The 17,623-nt window shown below is 43.0% G+C and overlaps 1 protein-coding gene across 2 annotated transcripts in view; it reads left to right on the top strand.

The window, feature by feature from the left end:
* SHROOM2 (shroom family member 2) overlaps nt 1-17,623 on the top strand; it is a 290,687-nt gene that overhangs the window by 260,938 nt on the left and 12,126 nt on the right. For both annotated transcript variants that reach the window (XM_030201621.1, XM_030201620.1), the window contains 3 exons: nt 2,889-3,608; nt 7,140-7,691; nt 16,574-16,745. In XM_030201621.1, the coding sequence (XP_030057481.1) occupies nt 2,889-3,608; nt 7,140-7,691; nt 16,574-16,745 (1,444 nt within the window). The remainder of the gene's footprint in view (nt 1-2,888; nt 3,609-7,139; nt 7,692-16,573; nt 16,746-17,623) is intronic.

The following is a 17,623-nucleotide window of genomic DNA, read 5'->3' as shown; positions in this document are numbered from 1 at the left end:
GAGTTGGCGCCTGGCTACCACGTGGCCCTTGTGGTAATTTCATTTTTGATGCGTGTCTGCTATGCGCGCAGGAAAATAATTTTTATTTTCTGGTGCACAGCAGAAACTGGGCAGTAATCGTCATTCTACGCGTCTGAGAGCGTACTGCTAAGTAATCGTCTGAGAGCTTACTGCTAAGTCAATGGCTGGCGGTAAGGTCTCGGACCCAAAATGGACGCGTTCCAATTTTTATTTTGCCATACATCCATTTTCGGCAAACATTTTTAAAAAGGCCTTTTTTTTACAGGCGCACTGAAAAATGGATCTGCGAGCGCCCAAAACACTTGCCTACACCACCGCAGCCCATTTTTCAGCACACCTTAGTAAAAGGACCCCTTAATTACTCTGAAGTATTGCCTCAAGAATTACAAAAAAGGCATAAAGTGAAATGAAAAGGGTACCTGATAACGCTATATAGTCCTTTCTGTGTGTATGTGGACACTTAAATACCGACTGGCGTAAAAGTATGTGCTTTGACATGATGGTATGTACTTTGCCAGTAGGTGTGCATGTGGGTGGACCATGCCGGGTGCACGTGTAGATTATAAAATAGTTATCTATACAGGTATTGAAAATTTATAGGCACAGATAATTGTAACTGTGTGTGCTTGCAATGTAGGTGTGAATTATGCCACCTAGCTAGTACTTTATAGAGATGTTTTGGCACCTAGGTGCCTTTATAAAATTGTGCCTACTTTCTTGTTTAAAGAAGACATTGTCTTATAAAATTAGCCTCCATATATTGCTCTGCGTTTGTCCGGTGTCCATGCTTCCATCCCAATCCCCAGGCCTTATTTGCATGTCGTCTTCTGCATATTATTTGTAGTTTGCATGTCATGGTGCATGATATCTGTGTATATTTTCCTCTGGTTTGTTTTTTCCTTTTTGTTTTTTGTGGTATCTCTTTGTTCTCTGCTAAAGTTGAAATTTTTTGAATGGGAGACTTTGTATTACCACAGGTCGTACAGTTAAAGAACATAAAGAGCACAAAGAATGGCTGTCATTTTGAAATGACAGTATTTGCACATTTAGCATGCAAAATGAATTAGCTGTTGCTGCCAGTCCTAAAGGTTTTTTTTTTTCACCCCCTGTGACAACTGTATAATGAATGGTTTAAACTCTTCAGCAGTGATAATGTTCCAGTAAATTGCCAGGCACTAATATTGGTACATGGGTCGGTGGTAAAATCCAGAGGAATTTTTTTTGTTTGTTTTGGAGTCGTAGCCTTCTAGCAGACCCTACCACACATTTAACATTATAATTGATGCATCATTCCTCAATAGATGTTTGTATGTCTAAGATTCTAGTGAGGTACTAACATCACCAGTGAGCTAATACTTTGCAAATTGGCATACAGTAGCAGGATCCAGAATTTCATATTACTGCAGTGTGAGGGCTGTGGGTGAAAGCTTGAAGCTAGTAGTGACCTCATTATTTTGATCTAGAGAGCAGAAGGCGTAGGATTTCCGTCTCCAACGAGGTGCCAACCAGTGGCAGGAGGAGGGGAAGAGGAGAGCTGATTCCTGTGTCCTGTTGGTTAGATCAGTGTTTCCCAAGTCCAGTCCTGGAGTACCCCTTTCCAGTCAGGTTTTCAGGATATCCACAATGAATTTTTATTTATTTATTATTAGGATTTATTTACTGCCTTTTTGAAAGAATTCAATCAAGGCGGTGTACAGTAAGAATAAATCAAACATGCAATTCACCACTGTTTTATTTCTCAGCTGTTGCACAAGAAACACCATTCTTGTAGTCAGATTTTCATAGATCCCCTCTGCTATGTTTTTACTGAGTCAGCATATTTTCCAAGTCCCTGACTGATGCTCCCTCAGAATAAGATACTAAACAAATTGCAAACTGTGAATAGTAGGGATCCAGGAAACTAGGGGATAAGAAAGATGTTAAACTAGGGCGGACTGAAATTACTCTGAGCCCCCCGGGCACTAAGGGACATTGGTCACCCTCCCTGGGCACACACCGCCACCTCCCTCCACACCACGCACACTAGTGTGCCCTTCCCAGTCCTACCTTGATGGACCCTGGTGGTCTAGTGACCTCTTCAGGGGTAGGAAAGATCCACACTCTATTTTGCCTGCTGCAGCTGCTCCGCTGAACACCACCATGTTTTCAAAATGGCTGCCAAGACTTCCTGCGGTAGTCTCATGAGACTGCCACAGGGAAGTCTCAGCAGCCATTTTGAAAATGCAGAGGTGCCAGGCAGAGTAGTAGAAGTGGGCAGAAAAGAGCTAGGGATCTTTCTTGCCCCTGAAGAGGCCACTAGACCACCAGGGCCCATTAAGGTGGGATGGGGGCTATAGTTTATGGGGGGGACAGCCTCTGGGCCCTTTGGCAGTGCCCAGTTGCCTTTGGTCAGTCTGCCCAGGTATTAAACAAATAGACACTGCGAGTAGGATGGCAGCAGAAGTCATTTTGTACTTGTTTTGCCCACTCTTCAGCTTCCCTGGCACCTCTTACTCTTTTTTTGTTTGTTTGTTTGTTTGTTTTTTGTTAAATAAGGGTCATTGGGTTGGATTTTATGATCCATCATGTGTGTACTAAACTTTAAGTTATCATGCATGCAAATTGCATGCATGAACTATACTGTTAAAAAAAAAAAGTGTATGCTAAAATTTAGTGCTTTGCCTGCTAAGCAGCATTCAGACTTTATGTTAAATTTTGTGTGTATTCAGATAAACATTTTAAGCATGAATTTTAGTCCTTAAGCCTCATGGTGTTTTGTATTATATATGATGAAGAATGTCAGCAGTTTAGTTTACTGGATTTGACCGGGTATTATTATAATATCTATCTATACAATCTAACTGAAAGCATACTTTTCTTCCTTCTAGGGAAAGCAAGACTAGGTATGGAACAGACAATGCAAGTGAATCGGGAGATGCTTTTGACCAGAATTTAGGGCATGAACGTAGACCATCTCAAACAAGAGAGCCACTGGTTTTGGCACAAGAAAGCAGAGCTAGATCGGGAACATTGCCCAGTGATTACAGATACCCACCAGAGAGCAAGGAATGTAACTTATCTTCCCTCATTTCTTCTGAACCCCATGATGTGAAGGAGAATCGCTCATATCTGCAGGGCAGGGAAGAGGACAGTCAACGGACAGATCAAGAAGTGTCCAGCAAGAAACGAGGACCTGCTCCTCAGAGGCCCCCTCCACCCAAACTAGATAATACGATCAAGTACAAACGCCCAGTTGGACCCACCTCTTCTCCTGGCACATCCTCGAACTCTGTGCTTACTGTGCCCGGCCAGCCTCCATCCCATTCCCCCAGTGTTGCTGATGTTGTCTCTGGTCATCTCTCTGTAACTGGGAGTCCTGCAGAACAAATAAGCACCCAACCACAGGAGCATAGGCAGACCAATTTCTTAGAAAATGAGAAGCAATACTTAAAGAAGACACACCTTACTTCTGATCCTTCCTTGTCATTGAAGCATCGCTTCTTGCAGAAATCTGGATTGGAAATGTCTAGGTCTCCATCACCTCAGTTTGCTCCTCAGAAGCTGACAGATAAGCCTCCAGTATCTTTGCAGGATGAGAACCTGGCCAGGTACAGGCAATAATTGCAGGCAATTGCATTTGTTATTAGTTTTGATTTGGTTGGCAGTCTTTGTATGAGATGTCAAAACACTTGACCCTTGTACCACATTTGAGAGGGGGGGGCACCTGTAAAGTGCACTAAGCAGTTAGTGCAGGATTTAGCACACGGTCATTGTTAGCACAGGCCTATGGTAATGGCTACCATAAGCTAAAAACTGCCATGTGTTAATTGTATAGCACATAGGGGGGGAGGAGAACTGGCCAGTTTGAGTGAGGATGGGAGTGTACTGTGCAGTGGTGTGCTGGAGCAGGCTCTCACAGGCTCTCGAGAGGCGTTTAAGTTTTTAAGAATTTGGGGAGCCGGTTCTCCATGGCTACTTTAACAAATGGATCCCAAAATGTGGGCTTGGGCCCCTCCTGAATTCTCTTTTACTTTGCTGGCGAGAGAGAGCCCCCTGTTAACAATTTACCAGCACACCCCTGGTACTGTGCATTGTAGTACTTTTGTGGGTATACTTACAGCCTCCCTTTTGAGGAGACGTTACGTTTACTCACACTAAAGAACATTTCTGTGTGGTAACTGTAGAGAACATGCCGGGCATGCATCAAGAGTTAGAGGCCCTTTTACTTCTTTTACTAAGGCGCATAGGCACCTACGAGCGTAAAACATGCATCAAATTAGAACTACCACCCAGCTACCATGTGCCCCAGGCGGTAATTCTAAATTTTATGTGCGGCAGAAAATTATTTTTATTTTCTACTGCATGGCAGTAATCAGCAGTGTACGCGTGCTGACAATTACCGCCCGGTTAACGCTTGAGACCTTACTGCTAAGTCAGTGGGTGGCGGTAAGGTCTCAGGCCCAAAATGGACGCACACCAATTTTTACTTTGCTGCATGTCCATTATCAGCCCCCACTCCCCAAAAGGCCTTTTTTGTAGGCGTGCTGAAAAATGGACCTGCGTGCATCCAATACAAGCGCCTACACCAGCACAGGTTATTTTTCAGCGTGCCTTAGTAAAAGGGCCCCTTAGTGCACAGCCTTTGCTGTTAAAACACAGTAAGTATTAAAGTTTAGTGCACTTCAGTAAACGGACCTCTAGGTTTTTACAATGGTGGATGGAACTAATGATGGCAAAGTCATAATTACAGTAAAAAAAAAAAAAAAAAAGCAAAGGGGCCTCCAAAAGTGGGTTGGCATCCAAACTTTAATGGGAGACCTGACATGGGCTGTGTTTCAGCAGAATGCCCGCATCAGGGGTCAACAGTATCGGCAATACAGTCTGGATAATATCTTCTGTTTTTTCAGTCTGAGTGGGTAGTGCCAACACATCTCTCTATATGAAAAGCAACACCAACGTTCTATGAAGCCTCCAGCCGGAAGTGTGAAGGGGGCGAGATATCCGGTTTCCCTATGAGTGTCTGCCCCGCCCTCTCTGTAACACAGTCAGTGAAGGAAAACAGCAGAGCACGAAATGAAATCGCTGGCTCTGTAACAGTGAAGGACTCAGAGGGGGGAGGGGAGAAAGGCCAGAGGGCAGGGACACACACACTCCCACATGCACACAGAAGAAAACATTGCTAGCCCCTATTTCATTTGCATCAGAAACGGGGCTTTTTTACTAGTATAAACATAAAAGCAACACAGCCAGTTCTTTCAAATATAAAAAGAAAAGGGAACGTGTCTGAATAGTACATCATAGTGAAGGAAAGAGGGGCAGAACTACAATATTTGATAGAAAGGCAGGGGAGGAATACACACAAGGGAATTCTAGTGCCTTGCAGGACTTGCATAGCCTAACGCCTCATGTATATGCATCTAAGAAAAGATGGGTTTTCAAATCTATTTTGAATTGAGTTAAAGAAGTCTGAAGATGCAAATGAGAAGGAAATTAATTCCATAAAAGTGGGCCTTTATGCAAATGTATTTAAAAATTAGAACATAACCATCAGAATTTCACCTCTTAGGAATTGAATATCATAACATTAAACACAGTTGGTGGACCAGAAAATTGGGCTGCTTTTTATTTTATTTATTTTTAATACTCTAGAGCAAGAGTTCTCAATCCAGTCCTCAGGACACACCCATCCAGTCTGGTTTTCAGGATATTCACAATGAATATGCATAAGATAAATTTATATGCACTGCCTCCATTATATGCAACTTTATCTCATGCATATTCATTGTGGATATCCTGAAAATCTGACTGGCTCTAGGTGTCGTAAGGACTAGGTTAAGAACCCCTGGCTCTAGAGCCATGCCTGAAAAAATAGCATGCAATACTGATTAATTCAATTCTATGAAGACAGAGAAATAACTAGAACTGAAAGAATGTTAGACAATATCGAATTTTTAAAATCACCCTTTGACTATGTGAAGCAGAGTAAAAAGCATCCTAGTGACCGGTGTCATACACATCAAGAAATTAAATATTAATATACATTCGACAATGTGTATTGACAGAAGAAAACTATGATTTTATTACTTGTTCATTCTAATGCAGTGGTTCTCAACCCATTTGAGGACTGGATAGAGAACCTCTGTTTTAGTGTATTAAAAATAAATTTGAACATTAATTGACATTACAGTGGTTTACAGCACCATAATAAAGTCAGTACTAGAGCTGTACCGAATAGCATATTTCACTATTCAGCCAAATACGAATAATGAAAAATATTATTCAGCTGAATACAAATAATGGGCATTGAGCTTGAACATAACAAATAATAAAAGCAATGTGAAATCAGAGATCAAGTGTTTATTTCATTAGGATTTAGCACAGTGGAACCCCAGATTATTTTCACCATTCAGCCGAACATGAATATTGTATTCGGGGCCAAACTGAATCGAATACAATTAGCCCTAGTCAGTACAATATCAATCTTAAACTTAAAAGTTTGGCCTAAAATTATACATTACAGACAGTTATATACTAAAAACTTTTGCGCACGCATCTTTATAGAATAGCAATGTGGCAAGATGCACATGCAAATCCAAATTGTTGCCAATTAACAGTAATTGGCACTGAGCTCGTTATTCAATTAAATTGCATGTGCAAATTGGGCACATGCCCAAATTTGTGCATGCAATTTTGAGTGCCATTTATAGAAACTGGGTGTGTCCCTTGTCAGCCTATTAAATGAGGGAACAACTAAAAGATTGTCATGTGATGATCTCAGGGAGCATCATGGACAGTGGCATATAGAAAGCATATAGAGTAATGTGTTTTAGTCAATGGCCAATGAGAAGAAAAGTTATTCTAGCTTATATTGAGAAGTTTGGAATGGAACTGCCAAGCCTACAATATTACAATAGCTCTTGAATCCAACTGCATTGTTGTTTAATATGATTAGTTTTGAAAGTTTGATATCCAAAACAAGAGAAGTGAAAAAAAGTGTATTGCAGTTCTAAAATTATCACCTTGTCGCTGCTAGAAACATAGCTACACCTTTTTCCTTGTAGTTGTAGAATTCATAAATGAAATAGAGTGCGAGGTTTTTTTTTCCTAATATAATTAAATATATCATTTTCGTTTTCCAGAATTGAAAGGGTGATAGGTAAAAATACAACAGTGAAAATGGTTCCCATCAAGATTGTTCACTCCGAGAGTCATGCAGAGAAGGAAAATCGCCAAAATTTGCTGAGCAACATAGAGCCTCCTGCCTTACCTGTTGGTTTAGAGAAGGACCAGATTAAAACTCTGAGTACCTCTGAGCAGTCCTACTCGCGCTTCTGTGCTTACACGAGGCTAGATCCAGAGCAAGATGTTGAAAACCAAAGCAGAGCAGCTGGTTCTCAACAAGCAAATTCACCTGAGAACATCTTGAAGGACTGTAATTTCTCCAACCTTTCAGTCAGCTATGTGAAGGCCAAAGAGAAGACCCTTGAGGATCTGAAATCAGAAGAACTGGCCAGAGAGATTATAGGGAAGGATAAATCGCTAGCAGACATTTTGGATCCTAATGTAAAATTGAAAACTGCCATGGACTTAATGGTTGGAATCTTTCCCAAAGATGACCAGCTCTTAGAAGATGCTCAGCAGCGCAGGAAGCTCCTTGCTAAAGTTCCCTCTCCCAAACTTACAGAGGAAAAGTAAGTAGAGTTTGTTTTATCATCTGTGTATTAATTTATCATGATTTTTTACCTGCATTTCCTACAAGGCTTATATCACCCCGCTTAATTTCTCTTCTCTATGTTTTTTTTTAATCGTATTGCTGTATTTTACTGAAAGTTGGAAGGAATAACACGAAACTAAGGGCCCTGTTTACGAAGCTGCGCTGTAGGTGCGCTAGCATTTTTAACACGCGCTAACGCTAGAAACACCCATAGGAATAAATGGGTGTCTAGCGTTTAGTGTGTGTAAAATTGCTAGAGCTCCTTAGTAAACAGGTCCCCAGGGGTTCCCAAACTGTAGGGTGAGGAAGACTTGTAGATGTGTCATGAGATAAAGTTAGATGAACAAAGGCAGTTTGGGCTGTTCTGTTTTTGTTTTGTTTTTTTTTAAGCTTTTTTTTAAGCCACCTTGGACACACTGCACAGTCTAACCTTTTGGGTTTTTTTTTTTTTTTTTTTGCAAGAGCAAAAGGAGACTGGTGTGGAGGGGGAGAGGCATTAGTGACTTGGATTCAGATGGATAATAAAACAGTTCAGTTGTGTCTTGAGGGTAGATATTTTAAGTGATTTAAACGGGTAGGAGAGGCTTGGTCAGGGCTAAGTGGGGATATTCAATGGTAGTTAATCGGACAGTGCCACAGAATATTCCCGCTAACCAGCCATTCCCTAACCAGTGAGGTTAGGGGTAGGCCAGGGACGGAGTTTGGGCAAAACGGCAATCTAGACATTTACTACTACTACTACTACAAATCATTTCTATTTAGTGGCGATATTCAATCTTCTAACCAGCTAAGTAACCAGACAAAATAAAAAGGCTGTCCTAACTTCATGCAGTGAGATTAACCAGGTACTACTCTGAATATCTGCAGGTGCCTGGTTAACCTCTGGGTAGTGGCCGATAAGATCCGTTGGCCCCCCATCTGATTCCCCCTCCCACCCCCCCCACCCCCCCCCCATAAGAACATAAGAATAGTCATACTGTGTCAGGCCAATGGTCCATCTTACCCAGTATCCTGTTTCCAACAGTGGGCCAATTCAAGTCACAAATACATGACAGAATCCCAAATAGCAGCAAGAGTCATGCTACCAATCCCATGTCTATCTCAATAGCAGCCTTTGGACTTTTCCTCCAGGAACTTGTCCAAACCTTTTTTAAACCCAGATACAATAACTGCTGAAACCACATCCTCTGGCAGTGGCGTAGCCACAGGTGGGCCAGGGCCCATCCACTTAGGGTTCAGGCCCACCCAACAGTAGCACACGTTTAGTGGTAGCTGGTGAGGATCTCCAGCTCCATCAGCTGAAGACCTCCCACTGATGGTAATGAAAACGCTATTCTCCTTGATACTGGCACCTGCGCATGCTCAGTCTTCAGCGCATGCCTGCTGCAGACTGCCAAGGTGGAAAGAAGCGTTTTCTCACCAGCTGAGATATTTTTTTTTTGGTGGGGGGGGGGGGGGGAGAACACTTGGTGCCCACCCACTTCTTGCCTAGGCCCACCAAAAATTTGTTGTCTGGCTTATGCCCCTGTCCTGTGGCGACGAATTTGAGAGCTAAACTATTTAAGTGGAAAAATATTTCATCCGGTTCATTTTAAAAGTAGTACCATGTAACTTCCTCAAGTGTCCCCTAGTCTTTGTACTTTTTGAAAAAGTAAAAAAAATCAATTTACGTTTATCTGTTCTACACCACTCAGTATTTGTAGACCTCTATAATATCCATCCTCAGCTGTCTCTTTTCCCTTAATTATTTTGGTTGTCCTTCTTTGAACCTTTTCTAATTTTGCTTTATCTATTTTAAGATACAGCAACCAGAATTGCACACAGTACTCAAGGTGTGTTCGCACCATGAAGTGATACAGAGGCATTATAATATTCTTTGTCTTATTTTCTAAACCTTTCTTGATAAATTCCTAGCATTTTGTTTGTTTTTTTAGGGCCCCCTCCACACACTGGGCAGAAGATTTCAGTGTATTGTCCACGATGACACCTAGATCTTTTTCTTGGGTGCTGACTCCTAGGGTGGAACCTAACATCAAATAACTGTGATTTGAATTATTCTTCCCAATATGCATCACTTTGCACTTGTCCACATTAAATCTCATTTCTCATTTGGATGCTGAACCTTCCAGCTTCCTAAGGTCTTCCTTTAATTTGTCACAATCCGCATGTGTTTCAACAATTTTGAATAGTTTTGTGTCTGCAAATTTAATCACCTCACTCATCGTTGCCGTTTCCAGATCATTAATATGTTTGTTAAATAGCACCAGTCCCAGTATAGATCCCTGCGGCAGTCCACTATTCACCCTCCTTCACTGAGAGTATTGGCCATTTAACCCTGCACTGTTTCTATCTATCAAACAATTCCTAATCCAAAGCAGGACATTGTCTCTTATCCCCTGGGTTTTATTTTTCTCAGGAGTCTCTCATGAGGGATTTTGTCGAACGCTTTCTGAAAATCTAGACACACTACATCTGCTGGCTCACCTGTATCCACGTGTTTATTCACGCATTCAAAGAAATTAAGCAAATTGAGACAAAACTTCCCTTGGCTGAATCAGTGTTGACTCTATCCCATTAAACCATGTTTGTCTATGTGTTCAGTGATTTTATTCTTTATAATAGTTTCCACTATTTGCCTGGCATTGATGTTAGACTGACCAGTCTGTAATTTCCCCGATCACCCCTGGATCACTTTTTAAAAATTGGCAGTGGCGTAGGAAGGGGGAGGGGTGGGAGGGGTGGTCCGCCCCGGGTGCACGCGCTCGGGGGGTGCCGGCCCCGCTGGTTCCCTGCTCTCTCTGCCCCGGAACAGGTTACTTCCTGTTCCAGGGCAGAGAGAGCAGGGAACCAGCGGGGCCGACGCAGCTCCGAGTGACGTGCACTCAGGGTGGATCGGCCCTCCCGCAGGTAAGAATGCGGTCCGGGGGGGGGTGCGCCGCAGAGGGGGGGGGTCGCGCTGTGTTGCACCCGGGGAGGGTGCGCAGCGGCGACCCACCCTGGGTGCCATTAGCCCTCGCTACGGCACTGAAAATCGGCTTTACATTGGCCACCCTCCAACCTTCAGGTACTATGGACGATTTTAACAACAGGTTGCAGATCACTAACAGCAAATCAGCAGTTTCATATTTGAGTTCTTTCCGTACCCTGGGGTGTATACCATTCAGTCCAGGTGATTTACTACTCTTTAAGTTGTCGATTTGGCTCAGTACATCTTCCAGGCTCATCGAGATTTCTTTCAGTTCTTCTTCATGGTCACCTTGCAAAGCATCTCTGGTACAGGTAGTTCTCTTACATCTTCTTCACTAAAGACAGAGGCAACAAATTTAAAGTCCTGGTTTTTGCAGCTGAACCTTTCAATTTTGTAAAAATCATTTTCCTCATTTTATTATAGTTATCATTTCAAAAATTAAATGCCGCTTCAGTAGATTTCCTTAGGGGGTCTTTTACTAAGCCGCAGTATTGTTTTTAGCTCGTGGTAGAAATTAGCTGACTGTAAACACCAAGACACCCATTATATTCCTATTGTATCTCTGCATTTACTGCCAGCTGATTTCTACCGTGAGCAAAAAACACTACCAAAAGATCCCCTTAGTGACTGCACTCCAGTTATTAAGTCAAAGTTGATCAGATTATGATCACTGTTTTCCAGCGGACCCAACACCGTTACCTCTTGTACTAAGTTCTGCATTCCACTCAAGACTAAATCTAAAATAGCTGGACCAGTTGCTCCAAGAAAGTCATTTTTTATGTTTAGGAATTTTACCTCCTTAGCACACTATGATGTGGAATTTAACTAGTCAGTATTGGGGTAATTGAAATCACCCATTATTATACTGTTGCCAAATTTGCTAGTTTTTTAAGGGGTCCTGTTAATGAGCTGTGGGAAAAGGGGCCCTGAGATAGCGGCAGGGGTCATTTTTTCCACATGCCCCCCTCCCCCCCACAAATAATGGCCACACAGTAAGATCTTACCATGTGGCCATGCAGCAGGGAGCACTTACTGCCTCCCATTGAGGTAGCTGTAAGGGCACCTGCTGTAACTCGGCAGTAACCGGGCAGCGCGCAGTGATGTCCGATCACCGCCGGGTTAGCACCGCGCTAGGGAAAACAATTCCCGGAGTGCCAGAAATGGTGTGCACTCCAGCCAGAACTATCATTGGCAGCTGCGTTGGGCCGAAGGTAGTTTCGTTTTAATATGTGGTAAGCCCTCTTTAGGCTTACCGCCGCTTTGTATAAGATCCCCTAAATTTCTAACATATCTTCATCTCTCTGATCGTTCTGGCTTGGCAGTCGGTAGTATAGCCCTACTTGTATATTCTTTCCCCTTGCACATGGAATTTTTGTTCATAAGGATTCCATGTTGCTGTCTTTCATGCAGAATTTTTATTTTGTTTGACTCAATTCCCTCTTTAACATACTGCGCAACCCCCCCCCCCCCCCAATTGATCCACTCTATCATCGCAATATAATTTATACCCTGGTAACACAGTGTCCCACTGATTGTCCTCCTTCCACCAGGTCTCTGAGGTACCTATTATATCCACCTCTTCATTTAGTGTCATATACTCTAATTCACCTATCTTATTTTTTAGGCTTATGCTTGTCTACATTTAAGAAATGTTTGAAAGACTTTTTATTGTACACAGCTTATGATGACTCTGCTGGAAGGAATGGTGCAAATTGATTAGACTTCCCGCTATAATTTATTATACTTTTGTGTTTTGTTATTTTTATATATGTATGTTTGTACCCTGCCCTGGATAATGACAGACTGGAAATAATAAATTCAAATTCAATTCAAATTTGTATGCTGACACTTCAAAATGCGTTTTTTCCTTGCCTCTACAACCTGTTTAGAAGTTGACAGGGATAATTTGCAACTTTTGCTCTGATACCCCATAAATACTCCTGGCTTTCTTTCACCTTGGTTGAAACCTCTCTATTGGGATCCCTAAACGTCCTGATATAATAGTATTCTTCAAGGATACCTTACTCCGAAGTCATGAAGTACCATGAGGCTGCACTAGAGATCACAGCAGCAATTTTGACAAGCAAAGTATACTGAGTAGGAATCGATGGGCATCGCTCATGCCTGTTTCCCCCTAGGTATGCCTGAAGGGTAGCTGGGGCCAACTTATTTTTGTTGGTGAGGAGGGTATTATGGGGGGGCTGGATAAGAAAGGGGGGGTCAGTACCTGGCCAGAATTTTTATGCAGGTGCTGGTTGATATTCAGCTAGGACCCGCATAAGACCCATTGGCTAGCACCTAAATATTTAGCCCATGCAGTTGCCCGGACGTGGCCTGGCACTGAATATCTGGGGCTAATATTGCCTGTGGCAGTCAGCATTTTTTTAAAACGCTGACTGCCATGGGCTGAATTTGTATTTATAGCCTTTCCTGATATTCAAGCACTAATGAATACTAAGGACTGTTTTCCAAATGATTTCACTGGGTAAATTGCCAAGTCTGCAGATTACTCCCTTAGAAATTATGAAGCACAACATGCATTCCTTTAACCACATTGAAAACAAGGTGGTGTTGGGTCTACTTGTAGGTCAGAGCAGTAAAACACTTCTACAAAATGGAATTTATAACTCTACCTGCTTGATTTAAATTTTTTTTTTCTCCTCATCTGTTCTACTGAGAAAGAAAGGAGGTGCCAGGTACATTGTCACTGAATTCCAGCCTAGACGGATTTTCAGAAGAACAATTCTACACATACTTTTATTTGAAAATTGCTTACCAGATCCATGAGTACAGAACTGCCCATGGAATTTGCACCCAGACAGGCTATTGAACATGAAAATGCACCAGACAAAATTTTAGTTCATTTGGGCTTTTTACCCATTTTTTGGACATTTTTCCAGTTTGTTTCACATGTGTTTTAATGCGCGCAATTTTTTTTAAATTACAACTTGAACAGACTAATTGACTTAACTATCACTAATTCATAGGTTAATGCAGGTTAAATTGATTTACTATGCATTGAAATTTTTAGGGAGCACTATTGATTGTGCATCTCCACAACTGAACATTGATTCCATTTTTGGTAATGATCTTCTCCGAGGATAAGTAGGCCTATCTGTTCTCACAAGTGGGTAACGCAGGCCGCGTTACTCGGTCCAGATCTTATGACAGGTATAAGAAGAGCTTTGTGGAGTGTGAGACATGCTCCACTGCGCATGTGTGAATGCCTTCCCGCCTGCCGCGTGAACACAGTCTCAGTTACTTTTTACCGCAGTGAGGAGAGGGTGTACTTTTTTCACCATCACCACACTTTGCTCAGTCCTTTGGCGTGTTTTTCTTCATCTTTTTGGCAGTGCTTCTGTTCGCGGAACATTGTTTTTCCCCTTCCTTTATTTTCTTATATTTTTGCCAAATTTTTAAGTTTCCTTATTTTTTTGATTTTCACAAGGCTGCTTTCGGGTCTCAGCCGGGTTCACTCCATCTGTGTCAGGAGGCCGTCTGGATGTGACATTTGGCTCGCCAGTATGGCATGTTCCTTCGAGCCACTTGTCTGGTGGGCAAAAACAACACCCTGGCCGACAGACTGAGCAGGATAATGCAACCACATGAGTGGTCTCTCAATATGGGCATTGTCCGCAAGATCTTCTGAGCGTGGGACACCCCCTCAGTGGATATGTTTGCCATTCAGATCAACCAAAAGGTCCCTCAGTTCTGTACCAGGCTTCAGGCCCACGACGGACTAGTGTCTGATGCCTTCCTCCTCAATTGGGAGGCAGGTCTTCTGTATGTGTTTCCTCCCATACCTCCAGTGGGGAAAACTTTGTTGAAAATCAAGCAAGACTGCGGAACCATGATTCTGATCGAGCCGTACTGGCTGCAGCAGATATGGTTCCCTCTAGTTCTGGAGTTATCCTCCGAAGAACCGTGGAGATTAGAATGTTTTCCAACCCTCATCATGTAGAATGAGGGGTCTCTTCTATATCCCAACCTCCAGTCTCTGACTCTCACAGCTTGGATGTTGAGAGCCTAGAATTCACTTCTTTGGGTCTTTCGGAGGGTGTCTTCTGAGTCTTGCTGGCTTCCAGGAAAGACTCCACTAAGAGATGCTATTCTTTCAAATGGAGGAGGTTTGCTATCTGGTGTGAGAGCAAGGCCCTAGATCCCCTTGCTTTCCCTGCACAAACCTTGCTTGAATACCTTCTACACCTATCAGAGTCTGGTCTTGAGACCAACTCTGTAAGGGTTCGCCTTAGTGCAATTAGTGCTTATCAACGTGTAAAGGGTAAGCCCATCTCTGGACAGCCTCCAGTTGTTCGCTTCATGAGAGGCTTGCTTTTGTCAAAGCCCCTTGTCAAACCTTCGCTTGTGTCATGGGACCCCAATATCGTTCTCACTTAGCTGATGAAGGCTCCTTTTGAGCCACTGAATTCCTTCCATCTGAAGTGCTTGACCTGGAAGGTCATTTTCTTGATGGCTGTTACTTTGGCTCGTAGGGTCAGTGAGCTTCAGGCCTTAGTGGTGGATGCTCCTTATACTGTTTCATCACAACATAGTCTTCCGCATGCGCCCTAAGTTCCTGCTGAAAGTGGTGTCGGAGTTCCTTTGAATCAGTTGATTGTCTTGCCAACATTCTTTCCCCAACTTCTGCCCATCCTGGTGAAAGCACCTTGCACACCTTGCAAGAGAGCATTGGTCTACTATGTGGAGCAGACCAGGCCCCACAGACAGTCCCAACAGGATGGGGGTCACTGTCAGGAAATGCACCATTTCTAATTGGCTGGCAGATTGCATTTCCTTCACTTATGCCCAGGCTGGGCTGACCCTATATGGTCATATCATGGCTCACAATGTCGGAGCCATGGCTTAGTTGGTAGCCCACTTGAAGTCAGTCTTCCTTGAAAAAATTTGCAAGGCTGTGACGTGGTCTTCATTCAACACATTCACATCACACTACTGCCTTGAGCAGCATGCCTGACGCGACAGCCAGTTTGAGCAGACAATGTTACAGAAACTGTTTTTCAGTCTAGAATCCAACTCCACCCTCCTAGGCCCATTTTATTCTGTTCCAGGCTGCACTCTCATTCAGACTATATATAGCTTCAGGGTAATCTATGTTATGTCCCCACCATTGCGAGGCCCAATTGACCAGTGTTGTTTTTCGTGAGCCTGGATGCTAGGGATTCCCCACTTGTGAGTAGGCCTGCTTGTCCTTGAAGAAAACACAGATACTTACCTGTAGCAGGTATTCTCCGAGGACAGCAGGCCTTATATTATCACAGTCCCTCCCACCTCCCCTTGGAGTTGTCTCCTTTCTTATTTTTCCTTTTTTTGCTGTTATACTCAACTGAGGAGACTGCGCTCGCGCAGCGGGTGGAAAGGCATTCGTGCATGCACGGTGGAGCATGTCTTGTGCTCCTCAAAGCTGCTCTTATGCTTGTCATAAGATCCGGACCTGGCAACACAGCCTGCGTTACCCACTTGTGAGAATATAAGGCCTGCTGTCCTCATAGAATATCTGCTACAGATAAGTATCTTCATGTTCAGTGCAAAATATTTCCACTGCATTCTGTATTGTAATATACAAGCTCATTTTCAAAGCACTTAGCCTCCCAAAGTTCCATAGAAACCTATGGAACTTAGCCTCCCAAAGTGCTTTGAAAATATGCCTCATAGTCTGCAAGCATAAACATTTGATAGACCTTTTGCCAGTTCCCTTTAGCTGTGTTTGTGATATACAGCTATTATGGCTGTGGCAAAAATTTTTTTTTTACTTTTTTATGCATGGGCTTATGTTGTTCAGCAACCTTACTATTTTTAATCCGGTGGGGCTAAATGTAGGGAAGAGATATCAGTATGCTGATTGATAAGTAAATATTCTGACTCCCTACCAGGAAAGAAGAACAAAGCATGCCTTCAGCAATCTCCCTGACGACCAGCTCCACCTACTACAGCACATCCGCCCCCAAGGCCGAGCTCCTTATTAAAATGAAAGACATGCAACAGCAGCAGCAGGCCGAGGAGGATTCCGAAGAAGAATTAGATCATGACCTTTCAGAAAAGAAGGTAAATAGTTCCTTTCAGAATGGATATTTGTATCCATAAACCATTCTGCCACCAAGGAGCATGGTTCACCCATGGAGATGGCCTCCATTGCTCAAATCATAGCCAAATATTGGGTTTTCTGCTCTTCTGGGTGTTTTGCAAAGAGGCAAGTTTATTCAACTCCAGGAAGAAATGAAAAAAAAAAACACATATATTTGGATCACACAGGCATAGAGCCATCATTAGCAGCCACAGTTCTGCATTTCCCCCCTCACTGCCAGCCTGGTCCACAAAAGGTGGTTCACTTATCTTCTGGTTTTATTCATCTCCCAAGAGCTTCTACCTCACTTAGACTTATACCCATAAAAAAAAAAAAACTGGAAGCGACACCTAAAAGCTAGAAGATATACCCATTAAAAAAAAAAACCTGGAAGTGACACCTAAAAGCTAGATAAAGATAATCTTTTGTTTAATGTTTCCCTTTCCATGAGCATGAGGGGAAGGAATTGGAAGGACCTTCTCCCTAAAAAGGGCCCCACCACCTCTTCTGTCATCTGTTCCCAGATGTAGGGCAGCAGGCTAATTTCCAAAACATAAAGAGGGTATTTTTATAAGAGGTTGCCTAGGTTTGGAGGTCAAAGAGGCCCCTGTTTTTAGCCTATGTGTTTCTATGCAGCTTCTCAGGGGGGGGGGGGGGGGGGTGATTTAAAAGATTGCAGTTAAAATGAAGCCACAGACATGTGTGCCTGCTTAGAAGCAGGTGTAAATGTTCATGCTCATTTTATAAAGCACTAGCCGTTAAGCCTGTAACAACGGGCTAGTTTTTTGTTTTCCTATGGCCTCCCCCGTCCACCAACCCTGCTCTCTCCCCTGCCCTCCCCCCCCCAGCGTCTGTTTCC

This window comes from Microcaecilia unicolor, chromosome 4 (genome assembly GCF_901765095.1).
Source record: "Microcaecilia unicolor chromosome 4, aMicUni1.1, whole genome shotgun sequence".
NCBI classification, from domain to species: Eukaryota; Metazoa; Chordata; class Amphibia; order Gymnophiona; family Siphonopidae; genus Microcaecilia; species Microcaecilia unicolor.
This window is presented reverse-complemented; position numbering and strand designations above follow the sequence as displayed.